This window comes from Micromys minutus (assembly GCF_963924665.1).
Source record: "Micromys minutus genome assembly, chromosome: 1".
Taxonomy (NCBI): domain Eukaryota; kingdom Metazoa; phylum Chordata; class Mammalia; order Rodentia; family Muridae; genus Micromys; species Micromys minutus.
Genome location: NC_137969.1, coordinates 60,536,114 through 60,557,376, shown reverse-complemented (window position 1 = coordinate 60,557,376; position 21,263 = coordinate 60,536,114). Strand labels below are relative to the sequence as shown.

At 42.4% G+C, this 21,263-nt stretch overlaps 1 protein-coding gene across 1 annotated transcript in view; it reads right to left on the bottom strand.

The window, feature by feature from the left end:
* DISP1 (dispatched RND transporter family member 1) overlaps positions 1-21,263 on the bottom strand; it is a gene marked incomplete at its 3' end in the record, with an annotated part of 138,549 nt that overhangs the window by 32,101 nt on the left and 85,185 nt on the right. The window contains exon 4 of the mRNA XM_080940847.1: positions 9,851-10,369. Within this exon, the coding sequence (XP_080796973.1) occupies positions 9,851-10,353 (503 nt within the window). The 5' untranslated portion in view covers positions 10,354-10,369. The remainder of the gene's footprint in view (positions 1-9,850; positions 10,370-21,263) is intronic.

Sequence of the window (21,263 nt, the reverse complement as noted above, 5' to 3'; positions counted from 1 at the left end):
AAGAGGAAGATAAAATTTTAGATAGAACCTGAGACTGTTAAGCTTAGATTTAAGAAAACACATAAAAATAATCCAGTAATGTTTTCAGTGTCTGAACATGAAGTGAGACCTCACCCATCTTTTTTCTTGCAGTTTTTAAGAAATACCCAGTCTGATGACTTATGAGCCATAGACCTTAGATTCCCTCCTGAACAATAAAACCTCCCCACCCCCAGAAAACGTACTTATTACCATTAGTTACCACTAACACTAAAAACCTACTGTGTGCCCAACAGAAACCAAGGAGTTTAAGCCTAACATTCACATGAAGATGCAGAATCAGGTTGGATTCTTCCCCAGGATCTGTACGAGGCAGTCAGTACACGGTTTCAATGATCCAAACCTTACTAGAGTTAGGTCTAAGGCATGCTACCTGTGCTCTGACAGTTATCCTGTGATCCGTGTGATCAGCGTGACCTCAAGAGTGACTATGCATGGGACTTACAACATCGCTAGATGTGATAACTAGTTCTTACACTGAACGGAAGAGCGAGAGCAAAAATTCTACAGTGTGTGTGCAACACATGACTCATGATCAGGAGGAAGAACTGTGAGTCTCTAGAGAATGCTGAGTTGTTCATGTGTTGGCGGGCATCATTTTAAAAGTATGATGTTCATTATGTCAAAATCTTAGGGTTCACGTAAGTCTATCTAATATGGGGGGCTCAAATCAGGCACACCTGGACTTAATTTTAGGTTTGACCACATATTATTAATTATTGAATTAATACTTAAATGATTATCCAATTTTAATCCTTATTTTCTTTTATAAAGTGTAGATGACAATAATGGGTCTAGATTCCTTGGTTTGTTTTCAAAATTGTAAAATATTATGTGATGTCTGAATGCAATAAGGTTCCAGTGAAGTCATTAGTAATGCCATTTTATATTTTAATGGCAACCTTATGCTATTAAAGCCCAATCATTTTTCCAAGGACATAAATACAGCACATAACCGAGTCCTGTGTCATGATTCTTAAGAGCTTTAAACTCAGACTACTGTACATAACTATGAGATCTTTTAGAATATTTTTAGTAACAAATTTTATTGTTAAAATTATTAGAAAGGTCATTTTAATTCTAAAAGCCACAAATTAAACAGAGGAGACCATAGGGTAATTGGAATGTTATGGAATTCAAGTCACAAAGCTGATGTATCACAGCAGGTTCCGTGACCATATATAGTCAAGAACATTTAACGTAGAACCCATTGATAGCTGGTTATCTTTATGCAAAACCGACAGAGCTGTGGGTGAGCGGCAGGCGTGCATCAGTCCCAGATGCTGCCACTTCCCACCTTGAAACCCTGCTGACACTCATCCAGTATTCACTCAAGTATTTCTGGAATCGCTTCAGAACACTTTATAATAATGAAAATTGCTTTTCTTTACATACGATCTCAAACAATATTTCTTTGTTTACTTTTTGCCTTGTATAGAATAACATTTAATCTCTAAACAATGTGATCATAAACTCTTAACCCAACTCATCCCTGAAATGATCTCTTTTAATATTTATCCAGCCCCAGCTTGGGATGTGTCTTCTTCAGTGGTCAGGGTCTGCACTTTAAACAAAGATATAGATTCTCCTTATAACTTAGAGGAACATGCCAATGTGTGTCTGCTGAAGGGTCTGTGGAACAGGAACAGACACCAGGAAGGCAGTGTTGGTGCCAGGCTGCTTTCTCTCTCACATCTGTTTACTTTAAAGTTCACTTGAGAATTCAACAGCTACTGATTAGCTATAGAGGGCTCTCACCTCCAACTTAGCTATTACTTAATTTGCAACTTCTCCCTAAAGCTATCAAGAATGTTACTGGGAAGATGTGTTAAAAGGCTACAACAAACGAGGCAAAAATACAATGGGCATACAAATATCAGATCTCCATGCCAACATTGTCAAAAATTAACACCTGGAAATCCAAGATGTCTATTTATAGAGACGTGGCAGAGAAAACTGTGTTTACAGGACTTGCAGTCATCAATTACAAACCAACCCTGGTAACCCATGAGGGTACTGTCATGTGACATTACAAAAGAAGAGATATTTGTGCACAAGGCACATGATGTCTGGCTCATCATCTACACGGGCCCCACCCATCCCCGAGTTGTTCAAGTCAGACGATCTACACAAGCTCAAACGACCCTCAAGACCCGTGCAAGCTGATGCCTATAACAGCCCCAGTTCATCTTAGGGTCAGAAGCAACATTGTCTTGGGCTCAGCCGGTGAATAATGAGCTTGCTGTCAAGCCTGAAAATTCATCTGATGCCCAAGACCAATAAAGTAGAAGAGAATGAACCTCTATTAGTTGCCCTCTAACCTCCACATTCGTTGTGATGCACTAGAGTGTGAACATACACACACACACACACACACACACACACACACACAATCAAACAAACAAACAAAACTTTCTTTTATGAATTAGCTTTGGTCCCAAGTACCAAGCAAGGAATGATGCTATTTTGGCTAACAAGATTGGAATCCTACATGCACATACAGAGGAATGGAATACCTAGAGGCCTGAGGTGTGCTTCCTCATATGCTATTAATGAAGGTTTTCTCCTTCAGGCAATAGTAAACTGAAAGGTGATGGAAGGTAGCCATGGAGTATTCATTTTCAGACACACTGGACCACAGGGAGAGCAGACGGTACTATGACGGTACACTACAGTGCTCTGTTCCTGGATAACACCAACCCAACAAGAATCTAGGAAAATCTATTTACTGCCAATGGGAAAGAACTACTTCTAAACAATGAAAACTCTAAAACTGGTTAAAAATAGTTTTAAGACTAGTAGCTTTGACATTCTTTTTTAGCCCAAGCAAGTTAAATACATGTAATTTATTTAGAGGTTATGAAGTAAACAGCCCATGCAAAGATATACTAAATTATAAAGTACTTGCCCTTAAACCCAAGCCTTTCTCTGCCAGATTGTTTCTGTGAATAATGTGCAAAGCACATTTAATGAGCACACAATATAGTTTTCTTAATATGACATGAATAATAATCATTAATCAGAGGTCCAAGAAAAGGCTGTAGGAAAGCCAGAAAAGCCTTGTTAAGCTTAAGTAACTGAGGAGTGTGGGGTGCAGAATGAAGCCTACCATCCTCAAGCCAGAACATTCACTACACACTAATGTTGCTCACTGAGAACTTTCAGCTGGGTAAAAATACCAACAACCGGAGCTCAACGTGAAGTCTAACCATTAGAGAGAAGCCTTACAGTGATGAAACAGCAGATCCAAATAGACCCTTCCTGAGTGTGCCTTCATAATGAAGCACATCTAGCTTCTGTTGGCTGCACAAAGCTAAAGGTCCACACTAGTCTCTCGGGAGCCAGACTCCTTACAGTTCACTATAACAGACATTTCTTGCTGTAGCTTCCCACTGCAAGCACAGCAGTCATCGGACTTCATTTCTGATTAGACTTCTACCCTGCTGGAGGAATCTGTTCTCAGGCTGGCTCTCCCGAAGCCACAGTGCCCCCCCTCACACCCTCTCCCTAGAACAGCCTTCAGAAATGAAGTAGGAAAGTCATCCAGAAGCTGGAGCAGCGGCCTCACATCTGTCATTCCCTTTCTCCTCACTAATGACACTAGGTTGGCTGGTTGATTGGTCTTACCTGTCACTTGTTAAAATGCTCTATTTTCATGTATGAGTGGTCTGCTTACATGCATGAGTGTGCATTATGTGTGACTTGGTGATTTTGCCTAAATCATTTATTTTTAGAAGGCCATAAGTTGCTTGATCACATTTAACTAACTCCATGAGATGTTTTTTTTTTTTAAACTTTAAGTTTGGGGTTGTTTGCAAAAATTAAAAACATATCCTGAGAAATCTTTTAATTCTTTCACCCAGCAGTTTACTGAGCTTCAAACTTGCCTCTGGCACAAAGCTCCACTTCACACTCCCAAATGCCAAGCAATCAGCTCAATATCTGGTTTGTGTTAAAAATATAATTCTGTACCGTTAATTTTAATGACAAGAGTTCCAGTATAGCAATAGAAATTTTTCTGTAAACGTAATGTTCTATAAATTATTTTTTAATTTCGTAGAATGTATTTATTTATTATTTTACATCCCAATATCAGCCCCCTCCTCCCCATACCCCTCTCATGCAAGTCCTCTCCCCAATCCACCTTCTCTTTCTCAGAAGAGAAGGGGAAGCCCCCTTTGGGTGTAGCCCCTCCCACTAATATAACACTACCCCCCTCCCTGCACATCAAGTGGTTGTGAGACTAGGCCCTTCCTCTCCCACCAAAGCCAGGCAAGGTGATCCATTTAGGGATATGGGATCCCCAGGCAGGCAGGTAGGCAACAGGCTCAGAGACAGCTCCTGCTCCAGTTGGTTTGGAACCTGAATGAAGACCAAGCTGCTCAACTGCTACATATGTATAGGGGTCTAGGTCTAGCCCATGCTCACCCTTGGGAGCTCCCAAGGGTCCAGGTAGGTTGACTCTGTGGGTCTTTCCTATGGAGTCCCTGAATTCTTCTCCCAGCTCCTCTGCAATCCTCCCTGAGCTCCATCTATTGTTTGGCTGAGTCTCTGCATCTTTCACTGGCTGCTGAGTGGAGCTTCTCAGAGGACAGTCTGCTAGGTTCCTGTCTCTGCAGGCTGTGTCTCCAGTGAGACTGCCTTGGACAGATTTGGTGGGGCAGGGTTCCAAGCTGGTTAGTTTTGAGGCTCATGAAGGTTTCCACAGGGAAGAGGATGCTCTTGGGGGTCCCACAAGGCTCTTCCAGACAGAGGAGCAAGTCCAGAGCTAGACAATGGGGCTCCGGGGACTACCCCTTATAAATCATTTTCAATTTCACCTAGCAACACACTTAAGTTTTTGTAAGAAGGAACAACCAATAGCAGCTGTCTCCAAGAGGAATCCAAGAAGTAACCAATCTGCAACAATGCCTTTTTAGTAAGCCTCATCGTTTGCCAAGCATCTTACAACCTTTCAAAAAAACTAACCAAACAATAACAAAAAACTGAGAAAACATAAGCCACGACCTGACCCCACTTCACTCCATCTAGCAAACAACCAGCAGGAACCTGGAAACAGAGAGAGTATCTGCTTCATCTCCAAGAGCTAAGTTAACTGTACGACATAAAACCCAACCTTGTTTCTTAACATTTATTACTAAGGCAAAAGCTCAGCAAGGCTCATATTCTGAAATGCATTACACACTGCGCAATGCATTCCATGGGTAAACTCTATAAAATATGCTCATTTATAATATAAAGAACTCTAAAAGAACTCCCTTAATAAAATAAGCCTTTGCTCAACCTGGCTGCCAAGCTGACTGACTTTGGCAAGCAAGCTTGGAACTTTTTACATATTACAAACATTATCCCTTTTAAACAGTTAATTTGACTATGTTAAGGAATGTAAAAATAAACCCTGGTTTTGGTAAAATCCAGTTGAAGCCTTACCAGACTTCTAACATAATCTGTAACTATCATGATCAGATTATGTAATTGGCTGAAAGGTCCTGAGTCTTTCGGCTGAGGAGCTATTTCAACAACAGTCCTTTCTCCTGTGTGGATGGAATAAAGTGTGTAATGTCTACCTGAGAAAGAAACAGGGTGCTTGTGTCTTTATTAAACCAGGTTGCAGCAGGGCCACGCTTCTGAAACACTAGGACAGCACTGACAGAGAAGGAACACTGACAACAAGGGACAAGAGCAAGTACGGACAGGGAAGATGGGAGGAAGCCACGGGCTCGGGACCAGGCAGACACCCAGTGCACCTCGGCTGTCACTCCACCTTCACAGGATAAGCTAAGGCAGAGATTCAACAGCTGCGAAGACCATAGAGCTAGTAAGCAGCAGGGTCAGGCTCCAAACACACTGATGTCTTCCAAAGCCCAGGTTTTCTCCCCTCACACAGTGTGGCAGGGAAGGGAGAGGGGCTAGAAATCACCATCAGGTAGCACCAACTGATTTTACAGCTATATTTGTCTACTCTAGACAACTATGCTGTTCATGGTTTCCAATCTAAAGAGCCCAGACAACCACATGACTTGACACTTTGGTTTCAGAGTGGCTGCCATGATGATGTGCAGTGGCTTTTGGTGATCTACACGAGTTTTCCTGATGTAGGAATTTGATTCTTTGAGGTTTTGAAGAACATTTTTTATCATTTATCATTCCTTTGTTACACCCTAAACAAAATATAACCAATACAACTCCATTAAGTTGACATAAAAGTGTTTGTCACTCTCAAATATAACTGTTTTTATGCCAGGAACACAATTCAGTTGGTAAACTGCTTGTTGTGTAAATATGAGGACCTGAGTTCAATCTATAACCGACCATGAGAAGCCATGTGTGGTGGTATGGTGCTATGAGCCCTGTGCTTGTGTGTGCTGGCCAGTGAGCTCTAGGTTCCATGAGAGAGACTCTGTCTCAAAGAAATCATGTGCCGAGACTGAGGAGGTGGCTTGGCATGACTCCTGGCCTCCACATGTACTCTCTCTCAATCTCTCTCTCTCTCTCTCTCTCTCTCTCTCTCTCTCTCTCTCTCTCTCACACACACACACACACACACACACCCTACAATGTAAGTTCTTTCCATTTGCTGCCATGATTGAAAAAGGATCTTTGTTCCTTTATAGAGCCAAGCAAAGCAGCCTGGTCCAATGAGACCAATGAGACTTTGTCTAAGGATGGGAGCGAACTCTACCTGGTGCTGGGCAGCCAAGCTGCATGCCATGGGATAACCACAATGTTATCCTATGTGTTCCTGGAGAATCAAATTTCAAGTTTTATTGGATCTAACTGAATGACACAGTCTAACAGCTGCGTTTATTCCTTCCTGTAAAAGCTACCTGGCCAGGAATCCCAGGGACGTCATAGTTTACTTCAAGAAATGAGGACAGATAACTCTCATGGTTATCTGTAACTTTTTCCTGGGAGGAAAGAAAAAGGGATATGAATCTGCACACATTTCCATATTACATTAGCTTTATTTGTACCTCTGTTATTAAGTGCTGCTTAACTTCTGAGCTTCCAGTAATAGAACAACACTCAGAAGGAGAACAACCTAGCTGTGGTCAGCCCATGCTGGAATCTGGATGTCTTACCCAGTGCACCACCCTACCTGAAACTGAGAAGCAGCCTTACAGTTCTCACATGGTGGGAATGTAAATGGTGTGACCATAGTGGGAAAGATCACTATGGGATCCTGAAGTCCCACCTCGGGTGTGGTCACAGACCCCACACAATTGAAAGCAGGGATTCCAGGGACACTCATGCTTCGCACTGGTCAAAAGGAAGTGTCCATGAACAGAAGAATGCATACACAAAATAACACTGCTGACTCCTGGCAGCATACTAAGTGAAAGAAACCAATGGGCAGATGCTGCATGATTTCTCATCTGAGTACCTACAACACTCAGATTCCTGGAGGGAGAAGGTCGGATGGTGACTGTCGGGGGGCAGGAGGGAAGGAGAAAGGAATGCTGCTGCTTAATGGGTACAGAGTTCAGAATGAGAAGATGAGGATCTTCTGGACTTGGGTAGCCACGGCGCTTGTTCAGTAACATGAATGTATTTAATATCATTAACCAAACATCTACTCAACATGGCTAAAATGCTATTTTATGCAATTCTTTCTTACACTCACAAACTGAAAGACAGAGACAAGCAGAGAAAACCACACACACACACACACACACACACACACACACACACACACGTGCGCGTGCGCCCTAATTCTTCAGAATAGAGCCCAGAAAGCCTTGGTTTGCTACAACTACTCTCTCTCTTACTACAGCCCAGTATGGGCTCAGACCATATCACGGCTCTTTACATAGACTTTTCCTGCTCTGCAATGACCTCTTCTCTTTCCACTGGTGTGAGTCATCCTCAGTACCATATGCCCCTTCTTGATGGGATTTACCACAATACTGTAGCAGTTCATTTGATTTACCTTTCAAGTAGTTCAAGACTCGATAACGGCAGAAAAGACAGCTCATTCTGCTTAGAGTGACACCTTTGGTATGGGCACATACGAGTATCTCACACACAGTACTGATTATACGTGTAAATAGATGTGAAAAATCTGTGGGATTCCTTCTTGAAATAAAATAAGGTATAAAATACGGACATCTTCAGTCTAGAAAACCAGCTAGGTTTGCATCACCCTGTGTGATTAAGCTCTAAAGGAAAATCCACAGGGTCCTACACTATCTGAAGTAAGTTCCCCAGGGTTGTAAGATCCCCACTGCCAATCACAGGCCGTGGTGAGCTCAGCCACTTGCCATCAGCTTGAGTTTTAATGACATTCCACTTAAAGTGCACACAGGACTTTCATTCCTTTTCAATTAGGTCATGATCACATGCTAAGTAAAATCCAGAAAATCTTGGCACAATCTGGCACATTGAAAGCACTGGTTGTTTGCCCAGAGTTTTAACGCTTTCAGATTTATGATATGGAGTTCAGCTTCAACAGCTTCAGTGTGTGTAACCGGCCGCCTCACCTCACATTCAACAACCATATGTTTAATTGATGACTCATGTAAGCACCCATGAGTATGTCATTTTAGAATCTACTAGTGACAGAGCTTAATTCAACATGGGAAGGGTCCAAACCCGATTATGCAGCCCAGAGGAGTTGGGACAAATCATGTAAGGCCTAGCCTTGGAAATTCCAAACACTTCTAGAACAATGAGGCTCTCAATCTGACATGGATGTACACTCAGAGCCCAAAGAAACACCACCAAGCCCTCTCCTCCCCACACTTGCTCTTTGGCCTTTTCGAACAGCTCTGCCCTCTCCGCCCTGAAGAGCTAAGACTAGCCAATCTTGACAATTTGCAGAACCTGACAAGGTGGACTCCCCAGACTGGACCTGGCTCTTAACTGACAGGGAGCCTGCAGCATGTGCACAATGGATCACTAGTCTGTAGTAAGAACAGTACTGTGAAATGCAGACACTAGTGTGTATCCTGAGAAATTGATCAAAGTGCACCTCATGCCCTTGACTGAAAAGGGAACATTGCTCTCTTTCTGGCTTATCAAGACTTACTACCTAAAATCACACATCAGTGCTGTGTTTACAAAGTACTTAGCTCTCTATAAAACATGCTGTCATTGCTTGCCCACAGTGATTATGGTGAGTACCTCTGAGAAGGACATATCAAAGAAAGTGGGCAGAGGCTGGAGAAGGAAGGGCTGACAGTGACAGCAATTCTTACACCGTTTCTCAGTCTACTGGATCTGAAATTATCTTAAAGTCCCATGCTGCCTTGTAGGCTCCGTCTGCAATGGAAGGATGTTACTTCTCTCTGATGTCAATATACAGCTCAATCACTCAAACCCTACGAACAGAAACTGTGAGCACAGACACCCAGAATCATAAGGACGCAAGCAATTTTAACTTCTTCTTCATATTGGCTGGCCACTACTAACAACACAAAAAGGAGACTGCTATTTGGGTAACTTCACCACTAATACAACTCTTATGCCTAGTAGCAAAAGTTGCTAGCTGTAGAACTTTTTATTAAAGATAAGGCCAGCTGGGACTCCTAACCTGCATCAGTACATAAGGCAGAAAGAAATTGGGAAAGACAGTTGATAACAGCCTTGGGCTGCACACACAAGTCCCCAGTCACATACACCACACACACAGACACACATACAGAAAGTCAATGGATAACACAAACATATTTCAATTATATTGTAGTGGGCTTCATACAGTTCACAAAATAAACTTTTACACGAGATTTATTTCCTGACCATTTCCCTCCCTTCTTCTGGGGAAACAAATAGAAGTTGTCACATTCCCGAGACAAGCGTCCCGTGTACTCACCGGATGATGGCCAGGTGCTGCCTCGAGGGTTGGTGCTGGAAATGGTCAGGCCACGGGGGATGAAGGCAGAACAATGGTGAGGGCTGCAGGCAGTGCGTGGCCTGACACACGGGTGAATGGTTTGGACACAGAGATGCAGAGTACTCGGAATGTGGCTGCATGCAACACGAGGCCAAAGCGGAGGATGCTGCAAGGCCAGCCTCGGCATGGCACTCTTGGTGACTGGCATGGCTGGTCGCGGGGTGATGGTATGGACAAGGGTGGCAGCACAGAGCTGGCTGAGGCGTTCTTTGGTTGTCTAAAGGCAGAAAGGATGACTTAACTGTGCCATTAAGTTGCAGACATCCGTTTGCACTTGCTTTTGTTCTCGGGGTTTCTCTGGGTGTGAGCTGCTGGGCTGGGAGGTCTCCATCGCTGGGGCTGAGGGGACTAGGGTTGGTAGTGCTGGTTGAGATGCTGCCATTGCTCAGAAGCACAGAATCACTTCCGCTGATCACAGCCATGCCCGGTTTCTTGGTCCTGGAAATAACAAGGATATAAAGCTATCCGGTTCTAAACAGGCAGGAAAAGGTGTAAGGAAGGAGGGCATGTAAGACACGGAAACACAGCCCTTGGGAACTGAGGATTCCCGCAGGAGTTACGAGCCAGTGTCTACAAGAGGCCAGGCACCACCAGGCCCACCTCATGACTGCACATTGCCTCTGCCCTCACTGCTGCCTTCTCTGCCCTCCTCTCCCCGGAGCCTGCTGCCTCTTCTTCCCGGAAGAGAGAGGAGAACAACAGCACCTTCCACTTTTCCACTACAGTGCTCGGGGCAAGGAGTGCTGAGCAAAATGAGTATGAAAAAGCCTACTAAAATTAAGATTAGTTTGCTAAAAATTCTTAAGACACAAATTATCAGACATGAAAGTTTTTTTCCCCCTTTAGGCACACTGTAAAAGTTGCTCATGAATTCTATGTTGTACATAGTAAGTAACATTTGCATAAGAAAAATGATACTGTAAATGAGATTTGTTTCACATTAAATTTTCTTAGATTTTTTTTTCTCCCTACCTTGCACCAAAGGGCCCAGTCCTTCACTGTACAGGAAAAGCCACACATGCTCACAGGACCACGAACACCTTTGTTCAGTCAACATGCAACAGCAAAACTAGACAACCTGACACCTCATGGCCAAGCCATATTAACCACCCAGCCCATTTGAGCAACATATACAGAAACAAAGTCTGGGGATTTACAGTAAGAACAGTCATCAAATGCCACTGACCTGTTCACCCTGTACATGGATTCCTTTAGACTCCTAACCCTTTGGTGTGGCTTCTCAAGAAATCTTCCTCCTGCCCCTCCTCACCTCAGACATACACAGGCATCAAGAGAAGTAGCCCCCTTTCCGTCTGTGTGCGCTACATAGCTTTGGTCTCTCGGGTACAAGGGTCCTGTCCCACTTTCACTGCATCAACTCAGCCTGGGCCGTTCTGAGCAGGACCCGCCACTGGAATACATAAAACTCCCATCTAGACACCTGTACCCAAAGGCAACTCAACACACGCTGATGCTAATTTAGCACCATTAGTTTAATATTTATCTTTCAGATAAAAACTCCATCCACACATAACTCAGCTAAATAAACACCACAAAGAAATTAATTACATATCAAACTGTTTTTGCAAATTGTTTTGAAAAAGAATATTTTAGACCGTGTACACATAAACTCAAAGGTCTAAAGGTTTTGTATTACATGTCTCACTGTGTTACCTGCCAGCTCCACTCTCTTTTTCTATAGGCCACCGAGAGAAGTTTTATTTATGGTGTGTGAAGTAGTTCTCCCCATCACAATGAATGGATGGAAACATCTAATCTAAGCACTGATCTGGTATCCCCAACACAAACCAACATGAATGCATCACCTCACTCAAAGAAAGCAAAGCTGCTCAGACCAAGGTGACTGGCCAGAGTTAAGTGGCCGGGCACCACCAAAGACTCCGGCCATCTCCCTGATGGCTACTGACTTTCCTGCTGGGGAAAAACACAGCCTCATACTTACTGTTAACAGAGAGATGGGGTGATTGGGAACCTTTCCAAATAAACAGAGAATAAAGAACATTTAAAGAAACTTAGCCTTTAAAAAAAGTTAGCTGGAATTTAGCATGTGTAACTGTACTGTAGGAAGCAACACTGGGGAGAAGCCATCACTTTTTCAAGGCCCCCTGCAAGCCTGCCCTCCAGCCTCTGCAGAGCTTCCCTAACAAAGGCACCTGCTGGGCTGATTGACAGGTGCACCAGATTTGCTGGTTGGCTTTCAATCACACCAGGCTAAGACAGCATCTGAAATGGTCATTTTCTCCCCACATTTAATGCAGTCCGTCCTACTGAGTAGTTAGTCCTATCCTCTACCAGCACAGCTATTGGATGGGGAACAAGCATCTGAAGAAAGTTCTAAAGTAAGCAATTCAAAAGTAAAACGGGCCCAAAGCACCCTGACATCAACTTATAATGCCCTCTAGGTTACCCTAAAATTGTCTCTAGATTCTCTGATTTTCATCCGGTATTTTTTCTAATTAATTCTCCTTGTCTTCAGGGGAAAATGTTTATCTTTCTATACACCCAGAACCATTGCAATCACCCCTCACTCTCACTGTAAACACCATCTGTCGCTCCGTAAGAGTTAACAGTGTTTGTGTGTGCCAACAGAGGCACTTCATTTTACCAAATAACTTTTTTCCCTCACAGTGATAAAATGCAGCTTTACAAATGCTGTTTAGGAATGCAACCTGTTTTATAACCTGGAGATTTCTTGCAATGAAGCAGGCACTGGTGGGTAGTACGGAATAATGTGAACTCAGACTTCTGATTGCAGTTAGAGAAATAGCAGGTACCTTCTCCGGCCTCTTTAATCATAGTCGTAAACTGGAAACAACCAATTGGATCATAAATAAATTAAACACAGAGAGACAAAGCAAAACCAAAACAACTGTTTGAAGAAATGCCAATGGCTTACTTAGGCTCAGAAGCTGTATTGGTGTAGGGCTTCAGGAGACCAAAACAGCAAAGACTCAATCTGAAGCCAGGGGCTGACAGTAAAGCCCATGCTGAGGGAGACCAGAGACAAGCCATGCTTTCTGGTCTAATCCTAGAATGCAGGGGAGCTGACAGCAAAGGATGAAGGGTGGAGGAAGGATAAATACAGCAAGCAGTCCTATACAAAGAGACTCTAGAACACCGTAACCACTTTCCCTGTGACGCACACTGTGCTAAGTGTCATAAATGCAGGGACAACCTTGTTTACTTACTGTGGCACTCAAGGTCGATTGAGTCAAACATAAAGAAGAACTTACAGTGATGTTCAAACCAGCATGTTCTCTTGAGAGCGGATCCACAGAAAGCTCCCCCTCACCCCGCCCTGGCCTGACTGCCCCTTCTCAGGCTGCAGGAATCTGATCTTCCAATATCAGTTCATTAATGCCACTGCTCTTCCCCACCGCGGTTCCCCAGCAGCCTTGTCATGTCCTGGGTGACTCAAATATGAAGAGATATGGAATGTCACCCTCCCCATATTAAAGCCTAGACTGTCCTACAATGGCACAGATGAGAAATCTATGATTGAAAGTAAATAGCATGGGTAGGGGTGAGTTTTGAAGCTGAGTCTACCAGCCACAAACTGAGAAGCTAGCTCAAACTACCCGGGACTCTCTGTCAGTCTTTTTTTCTCCTTAAGTTTGTTTGGAATGAATAGTGATACGCTTTTCTAAGGCACTACTCATCAAGATTTGAAATATTCTTATCTCTGACCCACAATTTTATTATGGCAACATTTTAGATATAGCTGAATGTGAATTCAGATTGATATAAATATGTATTCAGATAGATATGAATAATATGCATATCATCAGGGGCTTGGCTACAGTCCTTTAAGGGTGAAAACTGAAAACAACCTAATTTACAATTATCAGAGAACTCAAATTCTGCCACATCTTGTAGTTACTACAAACATAGGAAAGAATGAGCCACTCTGGCATGATGGCTACATATCTAGAATCCTAGAACTTGGGGCTGAGGCAGGGGGATGGTGAATTGGATTCATTTTAAACAACACAGCCTGATCCTGTCTCAAAACAAACAGACAAGTAAACAAAACAGAACACAAACCAAACCCCCAAACCGCTGGGTGTTTAGACCTGGTTTAGATCTGGGTGTGGAGGATGGGAGAAGGCCGTGGACACTGTTCTATGCAGTTATCTGCAGACAACTATTCTGTTAAGAATCAGTGTGGTTAAAGCCAGGGGTTGTAGCTCGGTGGTAGAGAACTTGCATGTGTGATGTTTCAAAAATGATAGAAACAGTCTATGTGGTTAAAATAAAGTGTGTGTGTGTGTGTGTGTGTGTGTGTGTGTGTGTGTGTGTGAGTTTTTCAGGTTCATCACAGTTTGTGTGCTTAAAATTTCATCCTATAAAATACAAAGACTCAAACTTCAAAAGCACATAATTGAACATATTATATAATAATGATATGATCTGTCTGAATTATGAAAATTTATTCACTAATACAATATACACCAAACTATGCTAGTAACACAATTCATTTAAAGGCTGCAACAGGACTATACAAGTGGCCTCCGGAGCACAAAGGCATATAAAGTACATGAAGAACCGTGCAGCCCTGCTTGGAACTGAAAATCACAACTTCTAATCTGGCCAGAAGACTGCCACGTTAAAATCTGAGTGTTCTGTTGAAGAGGATACACAGACCCGATCCAATTACCACAGTAACCACTTAGTGAAGCCATCACTATCCCTACCAAACACAGGAATTACTGCCTGAAGGAACAATGTCTTCCTTGCCATCAGCAGCACAACAGAGTGCTTCTGTGGTATTTCCAAAGCACTTTCACATGCATCATCTCCCTCCAGTAGATCCCACTAATAGCCTTCAGGAAAACAGATGTAGAAGGCATTAGCTAGTCTATACTGCAAAACAAAGCCTGACACAGAGAATAAGTAGGCTGCCTGAGTCATATACCAAGGGTGAGTGGTGAAACAGGAGGGGTTGAAGCCAAGGTGAACAGCGTTCTGAAGTGCAGATGCTGCCTGTTCCACTGGCTGCCTCTCCAGGCTCCCCACACTGAAGGTTATGACTGCAGTTCCATTTTGTAAGCAGTTACGTTCTCAGAAGAGTGGTGCTCCCCAGAGCACATTCACTAGATTAAAACGTCCAAAGTTGGCCCCGTGCCTCAAAACTTAGGGGTCTGCTGGGGATGTGGTTAAAAGACAGGTTCTACACCATCTACCCGGAGGGGGCAACATCTTCCAGCAACATATCTGTGCTGGGCTAGTTCCTGGCATGTATTTTCCATGTAGAGGCTGCGGGGCAGCAAAGGAGCTATGCCTAAGTACTGGCAAGAGAAGGCCCACTGCAAGGAGGGTGAACAGAGGGCAGAAAGAGAAATAAAGAACCATTTTTCTAAGTAGGACAGAGAAAGTAAGACATTTTAACAGAACTTCTAATTAATAATCAAGTTTAATTATAGCTTATATCAATTCTCTCAAACTGTGCTATGTCCAATTTTGATAAAATTTGATAGGATTTGAATATCTTTGGTACAACTCATACGTAAGGAATAAATTACCTTGCCTCGTTTTCTCCAAATGGAGGGTGGCCTTCAAATCTTCACAAAGGATATTAGGTGAACTGGGAAGCGTTTGTATCTGTTATCCAGCAACCTCCTCTGACGTTGATTAATCTTCCCTGAAGTGATGGCCTTGGTTCTGGTCACTAGTACCATGCTGCTCTCAGTCCTCAGGACTGCGGTGGGGACACAGGTGACCTCTCTGAACACTGGGAGAAACTGCCTGTTCAGGTAGGGGAGGGAACTCTAGAAGGAAGCCAGCCGGGCTTTGTCTTCAGGAGGTTTCCTCATAAAGCACTAGTCATTTTTTATAAAAGTCATCTTTCTGTGTGAATCACTTTCTCAAAATACCAATTAAAGGGAAAGCTAAGGGACAACAATATGAAAGCTGCATCCAAATCACATGCCTGGGAGTAAATGCACACTGAGACTCTAAGGGAAGGTTCTCCACGCCCTAAAGAGGGCTCCAGGGATATGTCAAGCTCAACCACTATTTATAGGTTCACCAGAGACAACTGACATAAAATTCTGTCTGAAGACACACATAAAAAACCCTCTAAATTCAATATTTCCCAAGATAGTTAAAAAGGTTACAATTCAGCTTTCAGGGGTATCAGAGACATATCTCACTAATTAGAGGGTGTTACCCAGCCACCACTGTATTACCAGCTGGGAAAAAAAAAAAAAACCAAGCCAACTGACCCATCTGTGCTCTCCTCTACTACTGGGATAATTTTTTGAAACAATGTAATTCCAGTGTGACACAAAGCCCATTGGTTTAGTCAGACATGTAAGGAGCCAGTTGTAGACAGAGGGGTCTCCTTACCTTCTGAGATAAATTAACTTTTTAGTTCATAAACTTTCTGCCATTAAACTCTTTTTCAATAGGAATATTTATAAACATCTCCACCCAAGAACTTACAAACATTGGTTGCCAAGAACCATATAAAAGTAAGTGCGGTTGCTGTTATTCCCCATAAGCATAAGCTGCAGCAAATTCAAAGCTGGTTTCCCAGCATCCCTTGCTTTTGGTGTCATCCCACACTCTACCTATTCCAGAGGCATCCCTTCAGAGCCTCTTTGGCGGCAATGTGCTTCCCACGGTGAAAAAGCAAACTGATTTAGATGTGGGAGCTCTGAAAGGATTATAATCCTTTTCCAATGAGAATTCACCTTTGAAAGTGAAAAATACAAAAAATTTTACCATTATACAACCTCTCTGAATATGATTATATATGTAATATGTATTGTTAAAGACAGCACAGAAGATAAACCATCAGTGATGCATATCTTTATAAAAAGCATTGACAGTATGTATAAAAGCTTAATGATACAGGACAAGAATGGCTGGACTTATCCACATTTACAACAGCTTAAGAAAAGCTGAAGAATCTCAGGAAGACAGTAAATGCGGCAGAGCAAGCCACAAAGACTGAATTTAGTTATCTAAGATGCACCGGCTCTCAAGGCATGATTATATACATGCAGGAGAAAGGTGAAAAGGGAATTTCAGGCCTATAGAAATACCAGCCTTATTCTTTCATTGTTACGTGCAATGTGCCTTTGGTATCAGGTACACCACACAGGAAGAGACAGGAGTGTAAAAATAGGGTTTTTAGTTTACAATCTGAGACAAAGGATGCTAACTAGGCTAGCATCTTTCTTAGCACAAACGCCTACCTACATACTTTATGAGCTCTATTACATACTGCAATTACAGCCATGGAAATGATCACGTCACACAGTACCCTCTCAAACTCAAGGTGTAAGTGAGAAAGATGAGACTTGATATCTGTGAGTCTGGAGTTCAGATGTGGTTAAATTCCATTATGCTGAATTATTTGTTAACTGTAAATCTAGAATACTGTGTTAATCCATATAACCCAAATGATATAAACCAAAGCAAAAGAAGCTTTCTAACTCAGATATGTTGAACAGTGGCTATGAAAAAGAAGGACCAAGTGGTTACCTAACTCCAACCCCAGGCAAGGTCCGCATTTAGAGCACAAGTCTTAAGGGGAATGTAATGAGTACAAGAAATATTTGCAAAGCTGTAAGTCTGTTACAATAGTCTGTAACTCTGTTACAACAGTCTCCACCTTGGCTACACATCAGAATCACTTTGGCAATGTAGACTTTTAATTACAGAAGCAGACTCCTGGCCAGCAGTTCTAATTTCATTCATACTATAATGGTATAGCCGTCAGTATTTTTTTTTAAAGCTCTCAAATGATTCTAATATGCAGCCAAGGTAGCAACTCATAGTTTAAATCATCAATGTCCATCAGTTTTTAATAAGATCCAACAACTGTCACTCAAAATACTCAACATTCTGAAAATACTTCGGGAACTGCAAACAGCACTGCACATTTAAGGACAGAGCGACACATACTTTATAATTTATAACATCTGCACCATCTCTGCTCATTTTCTTGATGACTGTCCTGGCATTGGAAGGGTGAAGGACATGGTCCAGACACAGCCTGAGACACAGTGTAAATGAGAGACAACTGCAGAATTCCTGAAACAGCCTGTCACACGGTCTCAGTGACTTGTGGCTCTTCTGAAGGCAGTTTAAGAAACAGGAACTTTGACAAATGAGTTTATTTAGCCCTTAAGAAAAGTACATCGCCAACCACTGGTCAGTTTCTAAAGCGGTGTCTCCAGCTCCTCCAGCAGAAGAGAGTTTTCCCCAAAGCCCACACCTAGAAGGGGAAAAATTCTGGTTACACTCTGAGTGTCCTCAGAGACTAGTGTCACACAGCCTCCAGATGTAGGACTGCTTCCCCACCTCATGGCCCCGCCACGAAAGAATCACAGTGTTCTGGCATAAGCAAGGGCCGTGGGGTGGGACGGACCCATCCTCGCCTTTAGGTCATCTGAACACACTCTCAAGAAAACTCAACTTGCAACAAGGCAGCCTCTCTCTCCTTGCTCTAGCTCTTCTCGGTCATAGAGGCTCCTGTTACTGAGCCATCTAGAGATACCACATGACACTTAACACTTCACACACCACAAACCCTCAAACTTTATCAGCTCAGAGGAAATACCCATCCCTGAGGTAAGCCAAGAAGAAAAACTCTTTTACTTATTGCCCCACCAAAATATGTGAAGATTTTAAAAAATTTTCCTCATTTCATCAAAAACTGGGATTGCTTGCCAGAAAGCATTTAAAACTATGTGATTTAAATAGTAATGACTTTACTGAGAATTAGTGAAAGTTCCCCTACAAATGCTAAGTGTCTGTACCAGGCCCCCACCCCCTGCTGATTTGTGAACTTAAGTCATAGGAAATCAAGTTCCCAGGGCTTAGTTCCAAATGGGTCCTTCCCTGCAGAGTCTGGCCCAGAAGGTATCCAAAGAACCTTTTAGTTTACTTGGGAAACATCACTCAAGTATTTTAGGGAACATTGTTAAGAGTATCCCTTTAGAAAAGGACTCTAAAAACTGGTTATGAAAACAGTGAATTCATAAAGGTTTTGTTCTTTCTTCAATTTGAACTGTATATTTACTTTTAGTAAAGCCAGGGTATAATTTTCATAAATATCTATTCCATACTTAAGTTATCAACACAAATGCTCCTGAATTCTGATACACGTTTTCTTGTACAATAATAGTATCTACTGTTGACTTAGGATTGTTTGCTTGCAAAAGTAATTAACATATTTTTCAGCTAAATAAGTAAGCATCCCTATTTAGCAATCCCCATGAGAAGCACCTACTATGCTCCTCGTGAGTTTTCTAATAACTTGATAACTTACATATGAAGTCTGGCATTAAATAATCCTATTTAGCATTAGCTAAAATGAGAAAAAGCAAAGTACGGTGAAGAAAACAGCCCATCTATTTTCCAAAGCTAGCATATATGTATGTATATGTTATATTATACATTACATATAGTTATATAATAGATATCACATATATGTCATGTGTGTGTGTGTGTGAATGAATAGCATATGTCCTTTCCATATCACAAGCATCTTACTCTCTTAGATTTTACCTCTATTTTATCTCCTGTGTTGGGGTATGATCTATCACATGTATTTGAGTTTTAAGTTCATACTGTGAGAATGCTCAGATCCAATCCCAGGACTCAGGTCAGTTAAGACAGAAGGGAATAACAACCACAGAAAAGATTTCTCAAGAGTTACTGAAAAGAGTAACTGGTTCAACATAAGCTGCACAGACAGGAGATTAGAGCTAAAGGTTAGAGGAATCTGTCTTATGCAGATCATATTCCAAGTTGAGACAAGGCTAATGTGTTTCTTAAGCTGTACTGTAGAACAGTATTTCAGACATTACATATGTTCTGTAATTGCTACAAGTAGTTTATGGTCACAGTTCTTCATTTCAGGTCTACAATGTAAGGCTCTCCAAGAGAAGTATAATTACTTAAGTCTTCCCATATTCAACATCTCACCATCACCAACCAGAAAGGCAAAACTAAAGGACAGATAAAGAAGACAACTATTCTTCTTAACACCGTAAAAGCAGAACTTGCCATTACGAGGTAACAGCACACAAGGAGTGAGCCTGCTGCTCACTGGTCCAGAGCTTCCTTCTGGTGGCTGCCCAGTCACAGGAAACTCAAGTCCCAGTGCGAAATCATTCTCTTGTGAATGAAAGGAACATATTTCATCCAGGTCCACATGCACATTTCCAGTTAAAGACAGTTCTTACTTAGCAAATCAAAGTGTGCTCTGCAAGCCGAGCACTGTCCCTGCTGAAAGGCATGTCTGCTCACGCTCGGCCAGTGTGAGAGATGCTAGCTTTCATTACCACACAGAAACATACTTTATGAATTAAGACCAGTCTGAACTTTTTTCTTTCTTTCTTTCTTTTTGCCAATTACATATAAATTACCCATTCTCACTAAAAACAAAGTCAATATCGCAAAATCTGTTTTGCTACTAACAGGACTTTAAACAGTAAATCCAATCCTAATGTAGCCGTCGCTGCAACAATTAAAGTGCACACAAGGCATATCATTTAATGAGCTCAGATGCAGCAAAAAGCAGCACCGGGGACTGAACCTCGGAAATGACCTGGGGTGAAACTGAACCTGGGGCCTCCGACCAGACCCTGCGGAGGCATCTGAGGCACCTCTGCTCAGCAGCTCTTCCAGGCTGAAAGACTAATCTGCTTCCATAAAATACTTAATGGCAGCTGTAAGTGAAGTGACTCCTACATCCTTGCCTATCTCTTTGTCACTGGCATGGCTGAGGCACACTTTCAGTATTTCCCCCATTCGGGCAAAGAAGGTCTGAAACAACACACTTCACTTCATCTTAGGTTTCCTTCCAACTCCACAAAGAAAGCACACGTTAATAAACTTGGCAATAGCAGACCCTCCTCGACTCCACAACAGTACAAATTCAGATGGATGCTGCAAGATTTTTAAAGTATTAAAACTCTACTTAACATTTACATTGGGAAAAAAAAGTAAACTGGATTTTCAAATAGTCTTAGAAAATAGGTTCAATTTAAAATTCAAACACCCACCTAGAGAAGCAGAAATAAAGATATTACCTTTCTGTTAAAAGAAGAAACAATTTGAAAGAAGGCACAATTTGATCTGCAGAAGCCGAGGGTAGCGGGCAGTCAGGGCTGAGCAGGCTGCTGGGAACCCAGCAGAGCTGAGAGCAGGAGTTGGCAGGAGCAGAGCCAGAGGGGTGAGTGACAGGCACAGGCAGAGGCCATGAATGGGCTGTAAGGGGCTGGGACTTCTCTGTTTGCTCTGGGATAGGCGGGAGAGTTTTTCTCTGACTTAACCCCTTGGGGGCAAGGTC